The 24,551-nt window shown below is 38.7% G+C and overlaps 1 protein-coding gene across 2 annotated transcripts in view; it reads left to right on the top strand.

Annotated features, from left to right (window-relative positions):
* Mdn1 (midasin AAA ATPase 1) overlaps positions 1 to 24,551 on the top strand; it is a 156,163-nt gene that overhangs the window by 85,735 nt on the left and 45,877 nt on the right. For both annotated transcript variants that reach the window (XM_042679510.1, XM_042679511.1), the window contains exons 47-64: positions 187 to 335; positions 1,171 to 1,382; positions 1,726 to 1,946; positions 2,768 to 2,881; positions 6,385 to 6,517; positions 7,883 to 7,998; positions 8,878 to 9,011; positions 11,473 to 11,630; positions 12,066 to 12,186; positions 12,490 to 12,700; positions 12,973 to 13,204; positions 13,909 to 14,035; positions 14,826 to 14,996; positions 17,538 to 17,752; positions 18,129 to 18,510; positions 19,893 to 20,002; positions 20,900 to 21,605; positions 24,292 to 24,450. In XM_042679510.1, the coding sequence (XP_042535444.1) occupies positions 187 to 335; positions 1,171 to 1,382; positions 1,726 to 1,946; positions 2,768 to 2,881; positions 6,385 to 6,517; positions 7,883 to 7,998; positions 8,878 to 9,011; positions 11,473 to 11,630; positions 12,066 to 12,186; positions 12,490 to 12,700; positions 12,973 to 13,204; positions 13,909 to 14,035; positions 14,826 to 14,996; positions 17,538 to 17,752; positions 18,129 to 18,510; positions 19,893 to 20,002; positions 20,900 to 21,605; positions 24,292 to 24,450 (3,671 nt within the window). The remainder of the gene's footprint in view (positions 1 to 186; positions 336 to 1,170; positions 1,383 to 1,725; positions 1,947 to 2,767; positions 2,882 to 6,384; positions 6,518 to 7,882; positions 7,999 to 8,877; positions 9,012 to 11,472; positions 11,631 to 12,065; positions 12,187 to 12,489; positions 12,701 to 12,972; positions 13,205 to 13,908; positions 14,036 to 14,825; positions 14,997 to 17,537; positions 17,753 to 18,128; positions 18,511 to 19,892; positions 20,003 to 20,899; positions 21,606 to 24,291; positions 24,451 to 24,551) is intronic.

Below are 24,551 nucleotides of genomic sequence, written 5' to 3' on the forward strand. Positions count from 1 at the left end.
GAGATAGGAACACAAATCTATTGTTACACTAGGAAATGTCTACATTATACTTACAGTTTCTTAAAAATACATATCTAGCTGGGTTTGAGTAGAAGGAGACTTGATATAAGGGCAGACTTTATCTTATTTTCTTCAGAGGTTTTAAAGAATAACTTATTTACAGGTGACAGTATTTTCTTTTTATAGGTTCTCCAACCTCTTCTGTGACTACTCTAATTCAGACAGCCGTACTCATTGTGCAATACCTGCAGCGTGGGCTAAGCTTAGACCAAGCCTTTTCAGGGGCATGCTGGGAAATGTATGTCCGCTCTCAGCATTCAGCAACAAATCAGAAGGTACTATGATATGTTCCACACAGCTTTCTAGCAATAACATGCTATATTATTGAGGAGAGGGAAATTATTTTTATATAGAAAGCATCTTTAATGACCTGGGAGACCTAACCACTGCAGATTTGCTCCGGTAAAGATCTAGTATTCAGGTCCTTCCTTTCTAGAAGATAACTTGAATGTAAAAATTGCTCTTTTGGAACCCAGTTTTAGATATAACTTACAGGATGCCATTCTTACTCAACAACCTCCATCCTTGGCCCTCAGCCCTTTCCACGAAATCAGGCTATCAGACTAGTTCTGACCATTTGTTGACCCCCCAGACTCCAAACTTAACAACATCTCTAGCTTCCAGCTGCATCAGTGGAATGCTGACTCCCTGTGCTGGGTCCAGCAGCAGCTGCAGAAGTGCTCCCGCCCCTAATGGCGCCAGGATGCAACCTTATGAAATTGCTTATGATAAGGCTAACAGCAAATTTACTTTCTGTGAATCAGTTTGCTTGCTTGAGAAACCACCTCACCACCTGCATGTGGCTTTTGCCTTTATAAATCTTGCCCCATGAAAGGCCAGGGCTGCTCTTAGTTCTGAAACACCAAAGTCCAGGACAGGATGGTTGCTGCCTAATAAAGACTCCTTTGTCACCTTTGAAAAAAAAAAATTCTTCTTTTGAAACTGTAATTAACAAAAATAGATTTTAACTTGTAGTATACTTCGAAGAGTATTTCTAAGATTTGGGAAACAGTAATGTGAACTTTGGAAGCTATCATTTCATTTTCTGCTAGCATTTTTGGGAGCAACACTTAATTCATACCTGCATATTCTGTATTTTAATTCTTACAGCTTGTAAAGGTTTTGCTGGAAAAATGTGTTTCTTCTCTGCAAGCACGGAAAACCTGGGGAAACTGCATTCTAGCCACAGGGTTGTGGCCAGATTCTGTTCCATCAGCTCTGTTTGCTACAGAAGATTCTCACCTGTCTGTTGTCCGAAGTGATGGACAGATCCTGGCACACTGCCTCAACAGGATGAGTGTGAAAACAAGCAGCTGGGTGAGGTCAGCAGAGCTTGTGTGTGTCTGGGTTTTGGCTGGTTTTTTGATTTTGTAATAATGGGCAGAACATAATATATTCAACCCCAACATTGCATGAGTATTTGCCAACTGTCATATTTTAACTATTACCATCACTCCTTTATTTTTTATACACACTCATACACAGGATTGAACGTAGAGCGTTGCACATACCAATCATGTTCTTTACCAGTGAGCTATACTCCCAGACCTAAGTATGTTTTAATTGTCCAGTGACACAATATTTCTATAATTATTTTTTCTCTTGGTCAGATGTGATAGAGCAAGTTGTTTTAATACTAACTTTACTTCTTCCATTAAAATATAGGAGTCAGCCTCTTACCTTGGAAGACTTGGAGAGAATTATGCAGTCTTCTAACCCTGAGAACCTAAAATTCAGAGCAATAGAACTAGATCCTTACTGGATTGATGAACCACATGTTTTGACCCTAGCTGTTAATTTGCTCATAGAAAGAGCAACCAATCAGGATTGGATGCTTAGAGTTAAATGGCTTTATCATTTAGCCAAGAACATACCGCCGGGACTTGGTGAGTAGAAAAGCTTAATTTGTACAATGAAAGCATTTGTAAACACTTGTCCTGTTTAAAATGAAACCTTTTCACCATTCAGCTCAACAGCTATTATTCTTTGGCTACACTGCTAAAAATCTTCTTTTAGTTTGTAATATGATATTGCTAAATTAAAAAGAAGACTGCCTTACATGTATTACAAGCAAAGCTTTTTATTTCCTCTGTAATCCTTAGTATTTCTGAATCTACTTTTCTATCTAATTCAAAAGAAAATGTACTGTATTAAGTTACTTTTTAGCTTTTAATGTTTTTTTCTGTAGTATTATTATACCACTATTCTGAGAAAAGTTCTTTTGATCAGTTCATTTATACATAAAATGGATAAAATTCTAGTGTCATTTTATTAGCTAGGCTCTAAGTTGCCTCATTTGTATTAGCAATTTTTTCAAAGAGCACAAAAGGCAATGATAACCATTTTAGCTAAGTCATAAAATATAGGACATAGACTTTGTTAGTATTAATTGTTTGCTAATGCAATTGAGTTTACATGAACTTTTCTACTTCAGAAACTTGTAGATAAGCCAGTGTGTATTGTTCTGTGACATGTGCTATTTAAGTACATATATACAGAATTTGTATAAATATTTTGGCATTGTTTTCTGTGATAGCAACAAACTAGTTACTAATATGTATGTTATGATTGACATAAATTTAACAATCTCCTATGACCAGTGCCTCAGTACTCTGTCTGATAGCACAATAATGAAGCCTTATCACCATTACAGAAGTATCAGACAACACTGCTTTAGTCCTAATGTTGCTTCTACTTACTCCCACAGAATCAATACAGATTACTTTGGAAGCCAGTGCTACAGCCCTTAGGAATTTTTACTCAAATTCTCTCTCAATTGGGATCAGTAATGTCTTCAAAATATTGCAAACAAATATAACAGGTATGTACCTGCTTTTAGTTTTACCTGTTGCTGCTTTTTTTGTTGTTGTTTTTTGTTTTCATAATAAAAAGGCTTACCTTAACAGAACTTTTTTAAATTAACATATTTGATGTAAAAGGGGGAAATTTCCATACATATACTCTAATAGATTCCAGTCTCACTCCATTACTCTGCTTTGCACAGTAGTGTCCCTTCTTGAAACAATTTCAGCAGGTTTCATTATTTTTATTTTTATAGATGTAAACAAACCAGTTTGCTCATATTCATCCTCATTTCCATCCTGTTAGCCCAACTCCTCTCTTCCCATCTTCTCCAACAGACTATTTTTCTTTTCTTTTTTAATAGGTGTTAAAATTAAAGCTGGGGTTGGAGGAGTAGGTCAGTTGGTAGAGTGAATTAAAGTATCAGGTACTAAGTTTGAATCCTGGTCTTGGGCCAAAAAAAAAAACAAAACTTGTATTAAGGAGTTCAACTATAGTATTTCAGATGTACAAATACTGTTTTGCTCATAATAACCATCTCTATAATTTTTCTTACTCTTTATATTGTCTTTATATACATCATTGCAGTGTATTTCACCCTTTTTATTTTGGTGTTCTAGAGGTTGGATTCAGGGCCTAGGTGCTGTCCTTAAGCTTTTGTGCTAGAGGTTAGTGCTCTTCCACTGGATCCACCGGTACATTGCTGGCTTTTTGTGGGGTTAACCTAAGATAAAGGGTCGCATAGATTTTTCATGCCTGAGGTAGTGTGGAACCACAGTCCTCAGATCTCAATCTCCAACTAGCTAGAATCATAGGTGTGAGCCACCAGCATCCATCCATCTTTTATTTACATTTTTTCACCTCTCTTCTTTCCCTTCTCCCAGACAGTCTCACAGAATCATGTTCTATGTCTGTGAATATGTATATCTTTCAGGTGTAGCTTCTGCACATGAGTAGAAAATGTGATATTTGACCTTAGAACCTGTCTTATCTTACTCAAGGAACAGCTTTCTTAAAAAGGCTTAGGATAGCCTGGTGCCATGGCTCAGGCCTGTAATCCTAGCTACTCAGGAGGCTGAGATCTGAGGATCACGCTTCAAAGCCAGCCTGAGTCAAAACCAGCCCGAGCAGGAAAGTCTGTGAAACTCTTATCTCCAATAAGCCACCCAAACTGAACTGACACGGTAGCTCAAGTGGTAGAGCATTAGCCTTGAGCTGAAGAGCTGAGGGATAGCGCTCAGGCCCAGAGTTCAAGTCCCAGGACTGACCCAAAAAAACAAAAACAAAAAAAGGCTTAGTATATCCAGTACCAGGTTCTATTACTTGTTTGAAACTTTTGTCATTCATTTTCTGGCATCTGAAGGTTGCTGAAAAAAAGAACTTTTGGAAGAGTTAAACACTGGACTCAACTCTGCTATAAAGTAACCTCTGTATTTTTGGCCCATCCTTGATTATCTCTGTAAAAGTGTTTGAAGACAAAGTTAAGCTCATTCCTGTGTAGTCTCCCATGTTTAGCACTCTGTTTTCTATTATTATGAATAGGATGAGTTTTAAAGCGTGAATTATTTGACTTGAAGAAAACGCTTACAGGATCTTTACTTCAGATAATACAAAACATTAATGATAAAAGAAATTAGCCTTCATTTTGAAGTTATAAAACCACAATAATAAAATAAGGATGCCAAATCAAATGTTCTAATGACTTTTTTTTTTTTTTTTGTGGTCTGGTCATGGGGCCTGAACTCTGGGCCTGGGCGCTGTCTCTGAGCTCTTCAGCTCAAGGCTAGCCCTCTACCACTTGAGCCACAGCACCACTTTCAGCTGAGGAATTGAACCCAGGGCCTCAGGCATGCAAGACAAGCGCTCTACCACTAAGCCACTTTCCCAGCCCCTCTAATGACGTTTTAAAAGAACAGACTAGGTCAGAGGAATACAAAGTTGATTTAACATGAACATTACTGGAAAAAATTGGCCGAATTTTAATGATAATATAAGCTATTTGGTTTGGGAAAATACTCATTATGCCTTGGTACTGAACTTGTTACATTATGTACACTTGGGCTAATAGGTAAAAGTATGGAAATAAATCCAACAATAAAGGAAACTATTGCTTTGGTTTATAGCTGAACAAAATCATAGATAGACATTGCAAAAGGATTGTAGTCTTCAGGAGCACTCGTCTTATACTGGAACACACTAGCTTTAAGTTTATTTTCTTTTTCACTTGTGTTTTGGAATATGGGCTTATTAAAGGATCTAGCCACTGAAAATATGCCATTGGCAGTTAACAGTGTTGTAAATAATTCTATAATTTGGGCTGGGAAGGTGGCTCAGTGGTAGAGCACTTGCTTTGCATGCCTGAGGCCCTGGGTTTGATTCCTTAGCACCACATAAGCAAAAAGAAGTAAGCCAGAAGTGGCGCTGTGGCTCAAGTGGTAGAACGCTAGCCTTGAGCTGAAGAGCTGAGGGACAGCACCCAGGCCCAGAGTTCAGGCCCCATGACTGGACCAAAAAAAAAAAATGTCTAAGTTAAACTACTCCACTGTTCTGCCCTCCTTAGCCACAATTTGCTTCCTTCCCTTGGGTTTTCTCAACTGTCAAAGTTTCCACTGCTGCCCCAAATTGGACCCAAAGTGTTTTGAAGCAGCCCCTTCACTTTACAATTACAGATAATTTGATGATTTTGGTTTTGATTGTATTTTTTGAGATGGAATCTTGCTGCAATGTTCAGACTGGTTTCATACTCCTGGGCTCATGAGGTCCTTCTATCTCAGCCTCCTAAGTATTACAATGAACTATTGGCCAAGCATTGATTGTTAGTAGCAAAACAGTCTTGGAGATTTTGTGTGTGTGTGTGTGTGTGTGTGTGTGTGTGTGTGTGTGTTATGAAAGCAGAGCATATGTGTTCATTTACTGACATGGAAGTCACGTGGGCTTTAAGTTGTTGTTTGATGGGAAATTATTAGGCCTAGGGATTGTTTCATACGAGTGGTAAGGTCTGAGGAAGTAAGTTTATTGATTGGAATATTTATGTTTGAGAGAGCCATGTGAATTTCCAAGACTTATAGATATCTTGTATTTGGAAAAGAAATAGTAGAAAAACTGCTGAGTCCTGCTTTTTTTTCCCTTTTGTATTTTATTTTTAGTAATATATTCATTTTGCCCATTTCAGGGCTGTTAAACTCAGAACCTTTTACTCACAACTAGACTTTTTCTATTCATGGATAGCAGAGTACCACTTCAGTCACACCTCCAGTCTAGCTTTTTTTTTTTTGCTGATTAATAGATATGGAAAATTTTCTACCTGGTCTGGCTTTAAACCTCAGTCCTCAGATCTCAGCCTCTTCAGTAGCTAGGTATAGGCATGAGCCACCCACACCCAGCTGGATCCTGCTTTTTAAGTATTGTGCATAGGTTAGAACATGACTCAATATGATCAAAGTAAACAAATGAAAATATTCCAAATAACCTTGGTAAGCAAGGCATTTGAACTAAACAATTCTTTTTTGCTTGTGTAACTAGATGACTTTGTGATCCCTTTGGACCCACGATGGAATATGCAGGCTTTGGACATCATTAGGAGTTCAATGGATTTGGACCCACAAACAGACCAATCTGAGCAGCTCTTTGCCCTTCTAGAAACAGTGGCAAACAAGTAGGTGAAACCTATGGCTCAGGGCACTCACCATTTGTTATACTGGCCTCAGTCATGGCTTTCCCAAGACTATGAAATACAGCTTATGGGTGTTTAATTTTTATGAATCTTAACAAGTGGTGGGATGCTAAGCAATCTTAATATTCATGGTGGAACTTATTATTTAAAGGTTAATATTTTATTATTGAATACTCACTTTCTGCTATTTGTTATTCTCACTAGGTCTTCCAAATTTCATCCACTTAATCTCACATGACCTTTTCTGACTATCTGTCTATAATCATATTTTCCTCATTTATCTTTACTATAATGGCCAGTAGAATATTTTGCTTTGTTATTTTTTTTGTCAGTGATTCGACGTTAGTATGGCAAATGTTTAAAACTTAAGTTTATGATGGGCACAAGTTGTTCACACCTGTAATCCTTGCCACTTAGAAGGCTGAGATCTGAGCATAAGTAGTTTAAAGGCAGCCCAGGCAGAAAAGCCTGCAAAACTCTTACCTAATTAACTGCCCAAAAAGGCCAGAAGTAGAGGTGTTGCTCAAGTGCTAAATCTCTAGCCTTGAGCAAAAATGCTCAGGGACTTTGCCTAGGCCCTGAGTTCAAGCACCAGGACCACCAGTACTAAAATAAAATTAAAATTAAGTTATAGCCAGGTCTGTGGTTCATGTCTACTCAGAAGGCTGAGATCTGAGGATCTCGGTTTCCAAGCCAATCTAAACAGGAATGTCTGTGAGACTCTTTATTCCCAATTAACCGCCATAAAGCCAGTAGACTTGTGGCTCAAGTGATAGAGCACAGAAACTCCCAGGCCCTTATTTCAAGCCCTGGGACCAACATCATACACACAGACACAAATTATAATTGAAGTAATAATATACATTATAAGAAAGTATACAAATAAATGTGACTTTTACAAAATTTCATAAAGTTTGCCTAAGTGTGGTATGTCGAAGTAGCTCAAAGCCACCTTGCATTACCTTTCCAATGAGTAATCCTACGAAAGCTATATTCAAGATTCAAAGTACAGTTTATCAGATCATGGCAGAGTGAAGGAGTGAAGTCCAATAGTCTTAGTTTCAGCTTCTTCCATGTACCTGTTGTATTAGTAGCCATCGTTTATATGTCGGTTTAGTGTAGAATTTGCAGGGTAACAGATGAGCAGGATGTAGGAGATAGATATTCCAGGGATTTGTAAGATTCAATATGTAGAAGGCTTATTGTAGTGTTAGGGGTGTTGCTCAGTAGTAGAGTGCTTGCCTACCATGTGCAAGGCCTTGTGTTTGATCCCTGGGTTTTTTGTTTGTTTTTAATTAAAAAAAGTATCATTTAGCACTGTGTAACTGGTCTTGAATTTCATTCTAGGACAATCATGTATCTTGACCGGGAAAAACGAATTTTCACTGAAACGAATTTGCTATCTGTTGGTAGTAAAAAGTTAAGAAATAGTGTTTTGAGAATGTCTTTTGAATTCCACAAAGGTAGGAAAATTATGTTTTGTATTCTTTAATTAAGTATCGATTGCGATTGTGGTGGGATGCTGAAGTTAGGAGACATAGCAGTTGCTTAGATCCTGATTCCTTTTAATCTGGTGACCTGATATGAAATATATCCCTTTATAACAACATTTACTGAGCCATTGACTGTCCCTCTGTCATATGCTTAGCAAAATGCTTTTTACATGGCCTTGATTTCACTTTCTTTTTATAACAAGCCTCTGAGAGAAGGGAGACATGGGTGCTCAAAAGTCACAACCCCAACAGATAGCACATAGGACTTCAAAGATAACTGTATTTACTGGATACCAGTGGCTCATTGTAATCCCAGCTACTCAGGAAGGTGAGATGTAATGATAATGGTTCAAAGTCAGCTCAGGAAAGAAAGTCTGTGAGACTTTTTATCTCCAGTTAACCACCAAAAAGCTGGAAGTGGACCTATGGCTCAAGTGGTAGAGCAGAAACCTAAGGGAGAATGCATAGGGCCTGAGTTCAAGCCCAAATCTTCCCATTCCCTCCTCAAAAAAAAAAGGTGTATTGATTCAAAAAGTACATACTCACATGCACTTGGTTACTATAGAGAGCATTTCTCCTTCCTTAATTTTTTATGAATTTAAATGACAGCTGTGCATTTTGGAAAAAGCAAAACTGCAAAATGTAATAACTGAAAGAGTTCATCTTTACAGAAACTTCTCTTAATAGCCATTTCATTTGTTTCTTTCTATTGATTGTTCATCCAAAACTATGTGTACTTGCTTTTGTATTTAAATGCATGAATAAAATCAGCTGTACTTTGAAGTTTATTTTGAAAATGCTTGGAGATTAATTTAAATCTTCTGGAATATTCTTTATGTCAACTCTAAGATCCAGAGAGCTACCACAGCCTGCCCCATGAAATTGTGGTCAATCTTGCTGCATTTTTTGAATTCTGTGATGCACTAATCCTGCTCTGGGTACAGTCCCCTCAAGGGATGCTGTCTGATGCTGATTTCAATAAGGTGAGACAATATACCTGTTTTTATTTTAAACAAGATTTATCTGGACACAAAGATTCTTAGGGAAAAGGCTAACTCTAGTAGAAGTCTTTTATTAACAATTTCAGTATATACCCACATATCTTAAAGCTTTATGAAGTTATAATTTGTAAATTTTTATAAACTGCATATATTTGTTTTGACATGTATATACTGTGAAACCATAATCAAGTTAGTGAGCATATCTGTCTTCCTGAACTTTATTCATGTTTCTTTCCTTCATTCCTCTCTGATGCTTCTACCCCCAATTGTGTAAGCATTGACATGGGTTTTTTGTTTTTGTTTTTTTTTTATTTTCAAGTTTCATTTTTCTCTTAAGTAGAATTGTGGAATATATTATATGTAACATATATAATTATATATTTTATTATAGTTATATTTCATTCATTTTAAGTAATATAGACAATTTTAAATTCACCTGTTGATGAACATTCAGGTTAACTCATTAAAACCTTATATAATATCATTGTCAAGTGTAGTTAAATGAAGTTTTGAGTCCAGATTATTTTTGTGGTTCTTGTAGATCTTATAAAATAGTACAGTATGACTTAAACTTTTTGGTCTTCAGAGCCTTCTATAAATCTAAAAGTTATCAAATTCTATAGAGAACATTTACTTATATCTATCAGTAATTACCATATGAGGAATTAGAACTGGGAAATAATTTTGAATGTTTATAAATTTTTATATGTAGCAAACATAATTTGTTTACATGAATTTTATATTTCTGAAAGTCTCTTTACTAGTACCTTGGGTGAAGGAAGCTTGATTTTCATGTCTGTGTTAAATTTAGTCTCTTGTCTGTGATTTGGGTTTAACTTTGTAAAGAAAATCTGGCTTCCCATCACTAAAGAAGTTGGAAAACGAAGGAATAGTAACTACTTCTATAATTGAGTACTCTTCTTCAGTAGCCCTCCACAAGCTTGATTACTTGTGTAAAATGACCACTGATTTCATTGAAAAAGTTTTTGAGTACTGAGAAGTTGTCAGACTCTTGGTTTTTTTTTAAAGATTTAGAATTTGGTTAAGAACTCATATTTTATCACTGGCAGTAAATACAGTTTACTCTCTATCTGGGTTCTACATTTGACCATTCTCCAATGAAAAATATTTTTGGACACTGGTGGCTCACACCTGTAATCCTAGCTACTCAGAAAGGCTAAGGTCTGAGGATCATGGTTCGATGCCAGCCAAGGCAGAAAAGTCTATGAAACTCTTATCTCCAGTTAGCCAGCAAAAAGCTAGGAGTGGAGATGTGGCTCAAATGGTAGAATGACAATTTTGAGCTAACAAAAGGTAAAGAGAGCATTCAGGTCCCTAGTTCAAGCCTCAGTACCAATCAAAAAAAAACAAAAACAAAAGGAAGAAAAAGAAATCATTCATGTGCTGACCTTATATACCCATTTTTGTCATTATTTCCAAGTTACATAGTATAACCAAGTGTTTACAGTTTCTTAAGTGTTAAAGTATATGCATGATTTTAAAATATGTTGAAGGCCATAATGCTTTTCTTCAAGTGACTGAATTTGTTTATTGACATTCAGTATACTTTTTACCAAATATTCAGTCAATTTATTGTTTCCTTTTTGGTACTATTAATTCCACTTTAGTTTAGACCATTAACTTCACTTCAGTACAGACCATGCTATTATGAAAACAATTTTAACCTCATAGAATACCTGTTGGTAACTACCAGCTAAGTGGGGATAAGAACTATATAAAATATGTATAAAGTAAATAAACTAATCATAATAAGACAACGGTTGTAAAATGACAAGACTGGAATAGATGTTGCCATGAAGATTCATTAAGGCCCCCTAATTAGAGCTTGAATGATTGGCACATCATGAATGGAATGTAAATTACACCTGCAGTAAGGCCAAAGAAAAAATAAAATTTTAGTTGGAGCCAGGTATTGATGGCTTATGCCTGTAATCCTAGCCTACTCATGAGGCTGAGATCTGAGGATCATGATTCAAAGCCAGCCCTAAGCAGGAAAGTCCATGTAAACCAAGAGCTCTGTGGCTCAAAGTGGTAGAGTGCTAGTCTTGAGCAAAAGAGCTCTGGGATAGCACCCAGGCCCCAAATTCAAGCCCCACGACCAACAAAAAAGAATTGTTAGGAGGAGGTAGTGACTGGCAAGTTCCTTGGGGAAATGGAACAAGTGGAACTCTGTTTTGGAAAATGTTTGACAATATACTTTATTGTGTACACTTTACTATATATATAAACCCAGTGATTTGATTTATTTTTGAATATGGAGTCTATATTGGGTGTCTTTCATTAACCAACTTAGCTTTAAACTTTTGACCCATTTTCCTCTGCCTTCCAAGTGCTGAGATTACAGAAATCCACCATGTTGCCTGACATATTGGGTCATTTTTACTGAGATACTGTAAACTGTCATGTTTTATTTTGTTCTTAGATCTTAGGTTCTGTGCGGTGGCGAGACCGGTTTTGGACTGTGGCTGATACGGTAAAAGTGGATGCCCCAGGTCTGGCTTTGCTTGCCCTTCACTGGCACTGGGTTTTAAAACATTTGATCCATCCAATGCCCCAACTCCTGATGAATCATGAAAACAAGTAAGATTTCTATTAATAGTACTGAAATTATAACCTATAGCCGAGCACTGGTAGTTCATGCCCATAATCCTAGCTTCTTAGAAAGCTGAGATCTGAGGATAACAATTTGAAGCCATCCCAGGCAGGAAAGTCCATGAGACTCTTCCCTCCAGTTAACCAGCAAAAATCTGGAAGTGGAGCTGTGGCTCAAGTGGTAAGGTGCTAGTCTTGAGAGAAAGGAGCTTAGGGACAGTGCTCAGGCCCAGAGTTCAAGCCCCAGTACTGGAGGAGGAAAAGAAAAAAAATGTAACCTACAGTGTTAAAAGGTAAGAGAGAATGTGGGATTAGAACGTTTCTTGTTTTCCTTAATTCTCTTAACATATGTAACATGTAAATTATTTCTTACTGTTCAATATTTCCTCCCTATTCTTACTTCACTTCTGTCCTTTTTTATAGATATTACAAAGAGATTCAAACTGTCTCAGATCATATTCAGAATTGTCTAGGTAGCCCAACTGGTGGCTTCACTGGTATAAAGAAGTTACAGAAATTCCTGGGACGACCATTTCCTTTTAAGGTACACTTGGAAGCATATGATGAACGAAACAATCAGGGCTCTTCCAAAGATATCCTTGACATTGAACTGTACTTTATTGCAAAGCTCAACTCTTTATTCTATAAAGACTGCTTCTTTTGTTAGAGTTAACATTGTACCTATTCCTGAGCCTGCTGAGGCTTTATTATTTTAATAATTATTTTAAAATCTCTACAGAATGATAGGAGTATTTGGAAAAGTATGAAGAAAATGCTTCAAAATTTCTCCTCTAGCATATCTATGCTGCTAAAAATTCAGAAATCTAATAGGCTCTCCTTGTTTCAGGACAAGCTGGTGGTGGAATGTTTTTCACAACTGAAAATCCTTCACCAAGCCCTTGCCCTCAGAGAGTGGGTGCCTGTGCTTACAGAGAGTGGATGGCAGGAAGATATTAATCGTCTCAAAGTGATTGTTTATGACTGGACATTAAAGAAAAGTCTCCTGCGGGCTTGGGGATTGATCCACAGAGCTAATACTCTTGATGATGTTAACTTAGGTAACATTTTAATTCAATTTTTCACCCTTTCTTGGAGGGATATAAATACCATTAAATAAGTGCTAGTCAATGGGCTAAACTTTTATTCCCTTTTTAGAATTGTGTAGAAATTACCATGATCATTTAATGGATGAGAAATTCAAGGCTCAAGTTGCGCGACCTAATTCCTATTAAGTTAGGTTAAGCTCATCTTGCCAGTAGGTGGGAATCTTGATGCTGGACTTTTGAGTACTGTACTCTAATGCAACATTTCTTCTTGGTCTGACTTGAAGATGAATTGCTGAATCTTGTAAACACGCAGTGTTTAAAACTAAAAGCCAAAGGACTTTCACTTGGTTTTCTGGAGAAAAGTCATGGTGAAGCTTCTTCCCCACCACAGCCAGATTTCATGTCCTTAATCCAGCTCACCAGGACTGTTCAGCTATGGCCTGCAATGGACTACCTGGCTGTGCTTTGGCAGTACAAAGTGACAGCTGATTTTATGGCACAGATTTTTCTGAGAAAGTAAGCTCTTCTTTCAGTTACCCTCTCTAAAGATCTTATTAGACTGTTTTATATGTCCTGTACATGTAAGCAAAGCATTAACTTGTCTTGAGAAAGAATAGTTGCTGAGAAACAGAATGAATGTTTGCTGAGATCCTTTGCCACTTTGACAAACCAAATCTTTAAGATTCTTTGCTTGGTTTACATTTGCACCTAAAAGTTAATATGATTTTCCAAGTAGAATTGGTAATTTTTATCTATTTTTAATTAGCATACTCAATCTTATAAGGGAAGTTTCATTGTAACCTTTCCACACATGTAAATGATATATCCATATCAACCATACCTCCCATAACTCACACCCCATTCCCCATATCCATCCATATAAATAATATACACACATCAACCACAACCCCCATAACTCACACCCAGTTCCCAATAACTCTTCCCCCATTTCACCTCCCTTTAAAATAACTTCAAAAGTTTTCATTGTTCAGCTTTTATAGATGCAGAGAAGCTAATTTGACCATAGTTATTTTCATTCACCCTCTTCACTTAGCCTTCTTCCCTTTTGCTGCTACCTATCTCCCAAGAGAGCCTGTTTTACTTTTTGTCATATGTATATTAAGCATAATCAAAATTAAACTGTTCATTTTTAAATAAATATTCCATAAGTTATTCATTGATAGTTCACATCTCCTTTCCTTATTTACTTATTTGAACAGGTCTAACCAAAATCAGCAACCCCAAATATATGAGGAGGTAAATCATCATATCACATTTTGTCTTAAGTACACACCAGTTTCACCTCAAGAGCTTCAAGACCTTTGGTCTTTGCTGCATCATTCAAAGGTAAAGACAAAAAACAGAATTCACCCTACTTCACTCTGAGTTGATTAAATTTTCTCTGGTAGGGATGGTTGCTCAACATTGTTTAGCAACTCATAGGTTCATGTTTAAACCCCAAGCTTATATAATTTTTTTATTTTTTAATTTTTTTTGTCAGCTGTCAGGCTTGAACTTGGGCCTGGGCACTGTCCCTAAGCTCTTCAGCTCAAAGCCAGCACTCTACCACTTGAGCTACTTCTGGTTTTCTGGTGGTTTATTGGAAATAGGAGTCTCACAGATTTTCTGCCTGGGCAGAACCGCGATCCTCAGATCTCAGCCTCTTGCATAGCTAAGATTATAGGCGTGAGCCACCTGAGCCTGGCTATAAGTAACTGAGAATTTTGGATATTCTTTTGCAAGTGTTTTGCAAAATTCTTACCAACAGAAGTAACTCCTGTTGTTTCCAGTTAAGTGGGATGAAGGTTTGTCTTTAAACATTTGTTTAGAAATATATTACGGGATAAATATTTGTTAGTATAATTTCACTAGTACAATCATTTCATTTCTTTTACCAGTGTAACAGTTGAGTGAATTACTTTACCTAAACTTTGTCATGCAACCCTCAAGAGATCTCAATATGAGATAATTTATATAATCACAATTTCTAATTATAAACAGATATGCTATAACTGTGGTAGCAAAGAATCAGAAAAATTATAAACATGTTTAAGATAAATTTTAGGAGATAGACTTGAAAATTTGTGTTTAGAATATTTCTAAAACATTCCTTTGTCTAATTACTCCTTTATTATAGATGTCCACTGAAGAAGTTACTTGTTTGTGGTCTGAGTTATTGAATTCCACATTCAAGTCTTTCTGGAATAGTACTGTGACCACAAATCCAGAGTACTGGCTAACATGGAACCCCCTGTTCTATATTCAGCAGAAGGAAATGCCCAACTCCTTTTTGGACACCACATTAAAGGTTTGTTGACATCAAAATTTAAAAACTACTTCATAATACTGGGTAAAATATTCCCATTACCTTCAGGAGTAAACAGTTCTAGACTCAAATGTTGCATAAATAACTGTGTGGTATTATAAAGCATACTTTAAAAATAAAGGTACTTAGCATAAAGGATTTGTCTAACTTGCGGGGAGGGGTGGGGGGGGAACTGGAATCACAAAACTTTCTTACAGAAAGGGCCTCAGTTTTCGCCATACATGGTACTTGGAGACCTGAGGCTGGAGGATTGATTATGAGTTTGAGTTTAGCCTGGACTACTTGAACGGTAGGACCCTCGAGTCCTAGGTATAAAGTATTCCAACTACTGAAATAATACATCTTTTAATAGAAGTAACTGCTCTGGTCGAATACTGGTGGTTCACATCTATAATCCTAGCTGCTTAGAGGCTGAATTATGAGGATTGCAGTTCAAAGCCAGCCTGGGCAGGAAGAATGGTGAGACTCTTATCTCCAATTAGCCTATGAATAGCTGGAAGTAGAGTTGTGGCTCAAGTAGTAAAGCACTGGCCTTGAATGCAAAAGCTCAGGAACAGCATCCATGCCCTGAGTTAAAGCCTTGGGACTGGAACAAAGGAAAAAAAAAATACCCTGTGAATCCTTACTTATATGGGTATCCATTAAAAGTCTTATTTGTGTGGGGTGCCAGTGGCTCACTGCCATAATCCTAGGTATTCAGGAGGCTGAGATCTGAGGATCATGGTTAAAAGCCATAAAAAAAAAAAGCTGTAAAGTCTGTGAGAATCTTATCTCATTGGAGATAACCACCAGAAAACTGGAAGTGATGAAGTGGCTCAAAGTGGTAGAGCACTAGTCTTTAACAAAAAAGCTTAGGGACAGCATCCAGGCCCTAAGATCAAGCCCAAGATAGACAAGAAAAAATTTGTGAAAATGTGTAAGTTAGTTTTGTTTTTGCAGGCACAGGTCTTACTATTTAATGGTCTCAAACTTGATATCCACAATATCCTGGATAGTAGAATCATAGACATGTACTACTATTCTGGGATATAGCTGGTTTTCTTTTTAATTACTCCTTTGTTATCCTGAATGTATCTAATCACTTTCTTGGTAAATGTTGAAGTTTCTTGCCTTTTCTTTTAGTAATAAGCAAAGCGCCATATACTGTCCTATTAGTATTTGTTTTGAATATTTCTGTAGGTGAGTTTCTTGTATTAGAATTTAACTTTTTAAGTTCATGCATGTTTATATATATACATATATTATGTATTATATTCATACACACATTGTACATACATAAGTAGTATAAGATTTATAGTGTCTACCGTAAGTATATAGTATATACCCATATACATGTGTTTTATAAACTGAGAACAGTAGCTTCTTTTGGAGGGTAGTTTTTAGAGATTGAACTTAGGTCCTATGCTTGCTTGGAAAGACTCCCCCCCTCCTCTGCTAATGGAGCTATATACCCAGCTAATTTTGCTTCAGGGGTGTGTGTGTTGTCTTACTGGACTCTTGCTCAAGGCCAGTTCTCTGCCACTGGAGTCACACCTCAGCTTCAGGCTTTTTACTAGAGAGTAGAGTCTCATTCATTTGCCTGCCAGGGTTGGTTCCAAACCTCAATCCTCAGCTCTCTGCCTCCAGAATACCTAGGATTATAGATATGAGCTTTGTTTTTTAAAAGTAGGATCTTTCTAAGTTATTACCTGGCAGCTTGGACCATGATCATTCTGTTTACACTTTGTACATACCTGGTGTTAAAGGCACATTCCATCATACCCAACTTTTGTTATTGGTTGAGATGGTATCTTGCCAGAGTTTTGCCAGGCTGGCCTTAAACATGATCTTTCTGATCTCCAGAATCCCATGTAGTTAAGATTATAGGCAAGAATGAGCTCTTGTGCTTTGCCTTCTTCAACATGGGCAGCTATTATGTGCAACAGAATAACAGTCGAAGGAGAACAAGCTTGGTCGTGTCACATTTGTCATCTAGTTCCTTTCCCTTTTTTCAGTTCTTACCCTCAACCTACTATGAAAATAGGACTCCCTGATTCCCACTTTGTGGGGGTTGCTCATGTATCACTAAAGCATCCATTGTGCCTCTTTTCCTGGAGAATGGAGGGGTTTTTTTTTGTTGTTGTTGTTTTGTTGTTTTGTTTTTTTGTCTCTCATGGGGCTTGAACTAAGGGCCTGGGCACTGTTGCTCAGCTCTTCAGTTTAAGGCTAGTGCTCTACCACTTGAGCCACACCTCCACTTCCAGTTTTCTGAGTTGTTTATTGGCGATAAGAGTTTTACATACTTTCCTGCCTGGGCTGCCTTTGAACCATTATCTTCAGATGTCAGCCTCTGAGTAGCTGGGATTATAGGTGTGAGCCACCAGCACCGAGCAAAATGGCCTACTGTCACCTGGCCCTTTCTGCTTTTCTGGTCCCATCTTCAACAAATTTCCACCCATTCTGAGCAAAGCATGCCTCATTGTTGCCTGTTGAAATCATTTCAGTTAATTTTTAAAAATCACTTGGTTCTTCTCTTTAAATCAGGGCCCTGGAATTCTTTGTAGAGCTGTATTCTCCAAGTGCTGCTTTGATGTGTTGACCAGCAGCTGCAGAGCAAGCACCTGGGATGTGAGCGGCCTCCCCATCCTGTCCTCTTCACACGTCACCCTCGGGGAGTGGGTTGAGAGAGCCCAGCAGCTCCGAGACATTTGCTCGTTGCTTTGGACCAACATGGCTGTTCCTTGCATAGCAGAGTTCAGGTACTTCCTTCTAGAGCAGAATGTGAGAATCTTTTCTCTGTTTTCCAAAGCATGCAGCATGGACTCAGAACTTGCTTAAGGTAGTTGTATCTGGTTCTGGTGGGTGAAGGTAGGGATTTTCTTTTCATGGACAGCATATTTGGAGTCCATGAGAGAGGCTACCATGAGCTAGCTGCTGGTTCCAAGAAGATAATGCTGGACTAGAGGAGTTGCTCATGTGAAAAACACCTCCCTGTGAAGCCCTGACTCAAACCAGTTTTACAAAGGAAGAGAGAGAAGACTGCAATCTGTGGTTATTACTAAAAGAATAGTAATGTATTAAAAGGGTTGTTGATAGGCTTCGAGTCCTTAAATGCTTCCTTATTTGTCCCCACAGGCACACAGATTGCCAGCTCCAGAGACTAGTGCTATGCCAGCACCTGGCAGGCCTAGTAGACCTGTTACCAGAGCCCCAGCAGCAGGAGTACATGCAGAATTGTGAGCAGTTACTTGAAGACAGCAAGGCTTTCCAGCATGTGGGTCAGAGTCTTCGGAACATGTCCGATCAGGAAGCATTGCCCAAGGAACTTCTGTGTCTCTTGCTTACCTCCCTACACCACGTATTTGGGGAAGGGGAAAATAAGAACCTTCCTGAGCCAGCCCAGCGTGGGAGCCTCTGGGTGAGCCTTGGCTTGATCCAGATCCAGACTTGGCTTCCCCAAGCACGCTTCGATCCTGCAGTAAAGAGGGAATACAAGCTCAAGTATGCCAAGGAAGAGGTATGGTAGAGGCAAAAGTTGGAAATCTGAGCTCTGTTCCTCACTAGATTTGCTATGTCTTTTTCTCATCTTCTCAGATCCTCGCAAGAGTAACTTATTTGAACTTAGGACTTCTGTGCTTGTTTTGTAAGCATTCTAACTGCTTAAGGCATATCTCCAACCCTTTTTTGTTCTGGTTATTTTTTAGATAGGGCCTCACTTCTTTACTGGTCCTGCCTGGACTTTGGTCTTCCCCCTGCTGTAGCTAGGGTGACAGGTCATATCCCTGTATCTAGTCCTTCCTTTTGGAGACTGGACTTTTTGTCCAGGCTGGCTTGGAACTGTAGTCTTCCAGTCTTAGCCTTCTACATGGCTGGAATAACAGGTACATGCCACCACACCCAGTTATTGTTGAGATGGAGATCTCACAAACTTTTTGCCTAGGCTGAACTTGAACTGTAATCCTCCTAATCTCTGCTTTCCGAGTAGCAAGGATTACGGACATCATCCACTAGTGCCTGTCTTCAAAGGGATAATTCTGCATAAGCTGTTTTGGAATTTCCTATGAGTGTGTTTAGAGAAACTACATTTTCCTCTTTGAGAATTCCTCTGACTAGATTCTACAGAGAGCAGATAGAGTAATGAGATGAAGTACTATCAGAAAATATCTCATAGTACTTTTTTGTATGTCTCTTTTTAAAGAGACATTTAGAGATTGACCTTTGTAATATGTTAGTGATGATGTACATCTCTGAACTACATTATCTATTAGATTCTTCATTTCTACTTACTAAAAACATTCTAAAAGGATAAGGAATTTCAAGGATGAGTTCTCATGAGGTCAAAATGACTGAAACCAGAACTACTCAATAAGGACAAAGCTGGATATAGTCCTGTGCACTCTTGCCTTAGAATCTCTGACTGAACTAAATTTTGGATATTTGGATTTGGATAGCTTCTTTAAATGTTTTAATATCTTTATTACAATCTTTATATATTATAATCTTTAAATATTTCTATAGGTTCAGAAATAAAATTAATCCATTATGTGGTATTCTTTTACTATTTGAAACTCTGATCAAACTCAATAACTATATGGTAAGATAGTGATCTATGTGCTGTTATCTCAAAAAGGAGCCCAGCATTGATTGGGGGTGAAGGCTAAACTGCTATAGAGAGACACCCAAAAAGTTGGTGGTTTAAGTAGGACAGCTCCTTTCATCTTATGGCTCTGAGGTGAGTGGTCTAGGCTGATGGAGCAGAGCTCTCTGTCTTTGAGTTATTCAGAAAGTTGTATTCCCTGCTTCTTGTTGTGTATCCAACCCAAGGGAACTATCCTCATGTGTATAGTTCACTGAACACAATACTGTAGCACAGGGCATTATTTTCTTCTTTTCCCTTAGTTATTCCAGCTGCAATGTGAGTGGAAGATCCGGAACCTGGCATCCCAGCTACAAACTGGAATGGACCTGGAAGATGATGCCATTGTCAATTACTCTCATCCTCACACCAGGTAAGGCAACATTTTTGCTATTTTCATTGGGTGTTGTTATTTTTATTGTGTGGGGGGGGGTTGTGCTGTCTCTGAGCTTTTTGGTTCAAGGCTAGCACTCTACCACTTGAGCCACAGCTCCACTCTCAGCTAATTGAAATAATTAATTCACAATTAAAATCTCAATGTACTTCAAACAACAATCTTCAGACCTCACCCTCACTGGCACACGGCTTGACTCTTTAAGAGACATTTAGAGATTGACTTTTATATATTATACCACATAATGGATTCATTTGATCTGAACCTATAGAAATATTTAAGGATTATAATATATAAATGTCAATATATACTACCTTTGTGGTATAGTTATGTATTAGTGAGGTGATACTGTGTATCACTGAACTACATTATCTATTAGATTGTTCATTTCTAGTCATTAAAAACATTCTAAAAGAAGAAAGAATTTCAAGGATGGGTTCCCATGAGGCCAAAATGATTGAAACCAGAATTTCTCAACAAGGACAAAGCTGAATGTAGTCATGTACACTTTATTTATTTCTCTGCCAATTTTGGCTGTATGTGTATCTGTTGCCTTAGGTATAATAGGTTCTTGTGTCTCTAGTCCAGTCCAGACCTTTAGCTGTGGAAGTAGAGATCACTCAGTATCATTAAGCCTCTGTCCATTTCAGCAAAGAAAGATGCCTTTGTCATGAGTTGTGAGGGGGGTACCAATGATGTGTGCATCTAAAGAAACAAAAGCACCTAGTAAATGCTCTATAGGTGTTTCAGTTTTATTGTTACTGTCAGTATTATCCTCAAGTATTCCTAAGCAGTTAGTGTGTCTTCCACTTTGCATAGTCCAATTGAAATTTGCTGCTCTTCTGACAGAATTGGTATATTGTATTTTACCTTCAGGTTACTTCGCCAAAGGATCAGTCAGCTGGAGAATTTAATCCACAGCTTATCAAAAAAACAAGCTTTCAGACCCCAGCTTCCTACCTATGAGTCCCTGGTACAGGAGATCCACCTCTATGTCACCAGCATTGCCAAGGTTGCTGCCGTTCAGGATTTGCTTACAAGGCTTCTGCAGTCCCTCTGCACAGACAGGCCACGGTCTGCCCAGGTCATCCAGAACCTTCTGAAAGAGGAGGCTTCCTGGCAACAGTCACATCACCATTTCAGGAAGCGGCTAGTGGAGGAGTATGCCCTATATCCAGACACCATAGCCCCACTGCAGGCAGCCATCTTGCAGTTACAGCATGGCATGAGGCTGGTGGCATCTGAGGTCTATTCCTCCCTCCATAGTAGTTTGATCTGTGCAAATAGGCTGGGGACTCTGGCCATGGCTGTGCTGGCTTTCCCATCTGTGAACCCCACGTTCCCCACCTACTATGCTCATGCTGATGCTTTGTGCTCAGTAAAGTCAGAGGAGGTCCTGCGAGGCCTTAGGAAGCTGACTATCAAGTGTTGGGGAGGAAAAGAGCAGGAGGACAAGGGCCAGCAACCTTACCCTACTCGGGAACAGTTACTGATGAATGCCCTCCTTTACCTGCGCTCCCATGTGCTATACAAGGGAGAGCTGAACCAGAGGGCCCTGCAGCTCTTCAGACACGTGTGTCAGGTAAGCCCTCCCTAGGAAGCCTGCTTGCCTTTCTTCCTGAGTGGCCCTGGGAACCCTTACTGAGATGAGCCCCTCATTTTGAGGGCCTTACTGCACGTATCTCTATTTATGGTTAATTTTCATTTTGTTTACAGAAATTTTATTAAGTGCGCCAGGCACTAGGGGCTCACGTCCGTAATCCTAGCTCCTCAGGAGACTGAGATCTGAGGATCGTGGTTCCAAGCCAGCCTGGGCAGGAAAGGCCATGAGACTCTTAGCTCCAATAAACCACTAGAAAACCAGAAGTGGCCCTGTGGCTCAAGCAATAGAGCAGTCACCTTGAGCTGAAGCGCACAAGGACCACTCCCAAGCCCAGAGTTCAAGCCCCACAACCGACCAAAAAAAAAAAAAAATTAAGTGATTCTATCATTCTTTTAATATTAAAAAAATAGCTTAACCAAAGTTAATAAGGGCAAAAAAGAAAACAAGATAGCATTACCACTGTAGATAACTAAGATAATAGATAGAAGCAAGACTTTTAAATCATCCTATTTACTTAAATCATATATTTAAATAATCCTATCTAAAACCAGATATAGATGTAAACCTATGACACTAAATATTTTTAAGTAGTAGGTACAAAATTTCATTTAGTAGCAGCAGCAGCTGTGTGTGTGTGTGTGTGTGTGTGTGTGTGTGTGTGTGTGTGTGTGTGTGTGTGTGTGTGTGTGTGTGTGTGTGTGTGTGTGTGTGTGTGTGTGTGTGTGTGTGTGTGTGTGTGTGTGTCTTTGAATACTAGAGAGCTACAAAATGTATAGCACACCAGGCACTAGTGGCTCACATCTGTAATCCTAGCTACTCAGGAGGGTGATCGCTGAGGTTCTCGATTCAAAGCCAGCCCAGGCAGGAAAGTTTGTGAGACTCTTACCTCCAATTAACCACCAGAAAACCGGAAGTGGCACTGTTGCTCAAGTAGAAGGGTGCTTGCCTTGAACTGAAGAACTCAAGGAATCTAGGCCCAGACAGAGTTCAAGCCCCACAGCCGACCCAAAAACAAAAGTATAGCAAATTAATAAAATCCACTCTGCTTTATAACTTGCTATTTATTTACTCATTTATTTTTTTTAGTGCCAGTCCAGAATCTTAAACTTAGGGCCTTGGTGCTGTTCCTGAGCTGCTTCTAGCTTAAGGCTAATGATTTACCACTTGAGCCACAGCACCACTTCTGTTTTTTTCTGAGTAGTTTATTGGAGAAGAAGCTCACTGCCTAGGTTGGCTTTGTACTGCGATGCTCAGATCTCAGCTTCCTGAGCAGCTAGGATTACAGCTTGGTGGCATGAGCTACCAGTTCCTGGCTTATTTTTAAAACTTGGCAACCAATTTAAATTATCTCCCTTCCCCTTTATTGTGTATTCTTTATATGTGTGATGACTGATTAATTTTTCACTGTCTGTATATATGTTATTTCTTACCATTGATTATATATAATTTTTCCGTATTTTGGAACAAAAGTAGTACTAAACAATCCTTTATCTTTGATTACAAGTTCTAGAAATCCAAATTGATGTCTTTAAAAACAAAAAAATATAAACTACTTTCTTTGTTGGTAAATTCTTATTTCCTCAACCCTGAGCAATACTAGAGTCCTCATTTATATTTTTTCCTGATTTAAGAACCTGACATCTTTGTACGAATTTTTTTCCTGGAAACCAATTAGTCTCTATCCAGATTTTTCTTTCCAGATTCTGTAGTCAGCTCTTGGAGTTATCTACCAAGTACAGTATGGATTGCAAACCCTTACAGTTGCCCTGTATAAAAACACTTAACTTCAAGCCAGGCATCAGTGGCTCGCACCTGTAATCCTTGCTACTAAGGAGGCTGAGATCTGAGTTCAAAGCCAGGCAGCAGTTCAAAGCCAGTCCAGATAGGAAACTCTATGAGACTCTTATCTCCAAGAAACCACTCAGAAAACCGAAAGCGCAGCTGAGGCTCAGTGGTAGAGCACTCGCCTTGAGCTAAAGAACTGAGGGATGACACCCAGGCCCAGAGTTCAAGCCCCACAACTGACCAAAAGAAAAAAAAAAAAAAAAAGGACTTGCTTATGACAAGGAAGTCCCATTAACGTAGCAACATTTTAGAGCTTTGAAATTTTAGCAACACAGCAAGGGATTCGATATCTATGTTTACTGAAGATACACAATTTAAAATAAAGCTTATTTGCTCTCCATTGCCTAAGATTTTATTCCTTTGCCGGGCGCTGGTGGCTCACACCTGTAATCCTAGCTACTCAGGAGGCTGAGATCTGAGGATTGCGGTTCAAAGCCAGCCCGGGCAGGAGAGACCGTGAGACTCCTATCTCCAATAAACCACCAGAAAACCGGAAGTGGCGCTGTAGCTCAAGTGGTAGAGTGCTCGCCTTGAGCTGAAGAGCTGAGGGACAGCACCCAGGCCCAGAGTTCAAGCCCCATGACCGACCAAAAAAAAAGATTTTATTCCTTAGATATTGGCTCTTGTTTTTTGGGGGGTCCGGTCCACTTGAGCCACAGCGCCACTTCTGGCTTTTTCTTTATGCTTATGTGGTGCTGAGGAATCGAACCTAGGGCCTCATGCATGCAAGGCAAGCACTCTACCACTGAGCCACCTTCCCAGCTCCTGGTACTGTGTTTTTATTGTGTCAGCCAAATCCTTCTGCTATGTGACTTTTTAGGAGATCATCAATGAGTGGGATGAGCAAGAACGCATAGCTCAAGAGAAGGCAAAGCAGGAAACCAGCTTATACCGATTCCGGAGGAGCTCTCACGCAACTTTGAGTGAGGAGGAAGAGGAGGAACAGGAGTTCAGAAAATGTTTCCCACTACATGAAAAGGTAGGGTAGTGGTAGGAATATTTTCTTGGATTGAAATTCTTTCAATGTCATGTTTTCTCTGCATGTCTCTATCGTCCTTTAATTTGTTTGTCTTTATCTTT

This window comes from Dipodomys spectabilis, unplaced genomic scaffold, assembly GCF_019054845.1.
Source record: "Dipodomys spectabilis isolate Male_0828 unplaced genomic scaffold, ASM1905484v1 ptg000053l, whole genome shotgun sequence".
NCBI lineage: Eukaryota > Metazoa > Chordata > Mammalia > Rodentia > Heteromyidae > Dipodomys > Dipodomys spectabilis.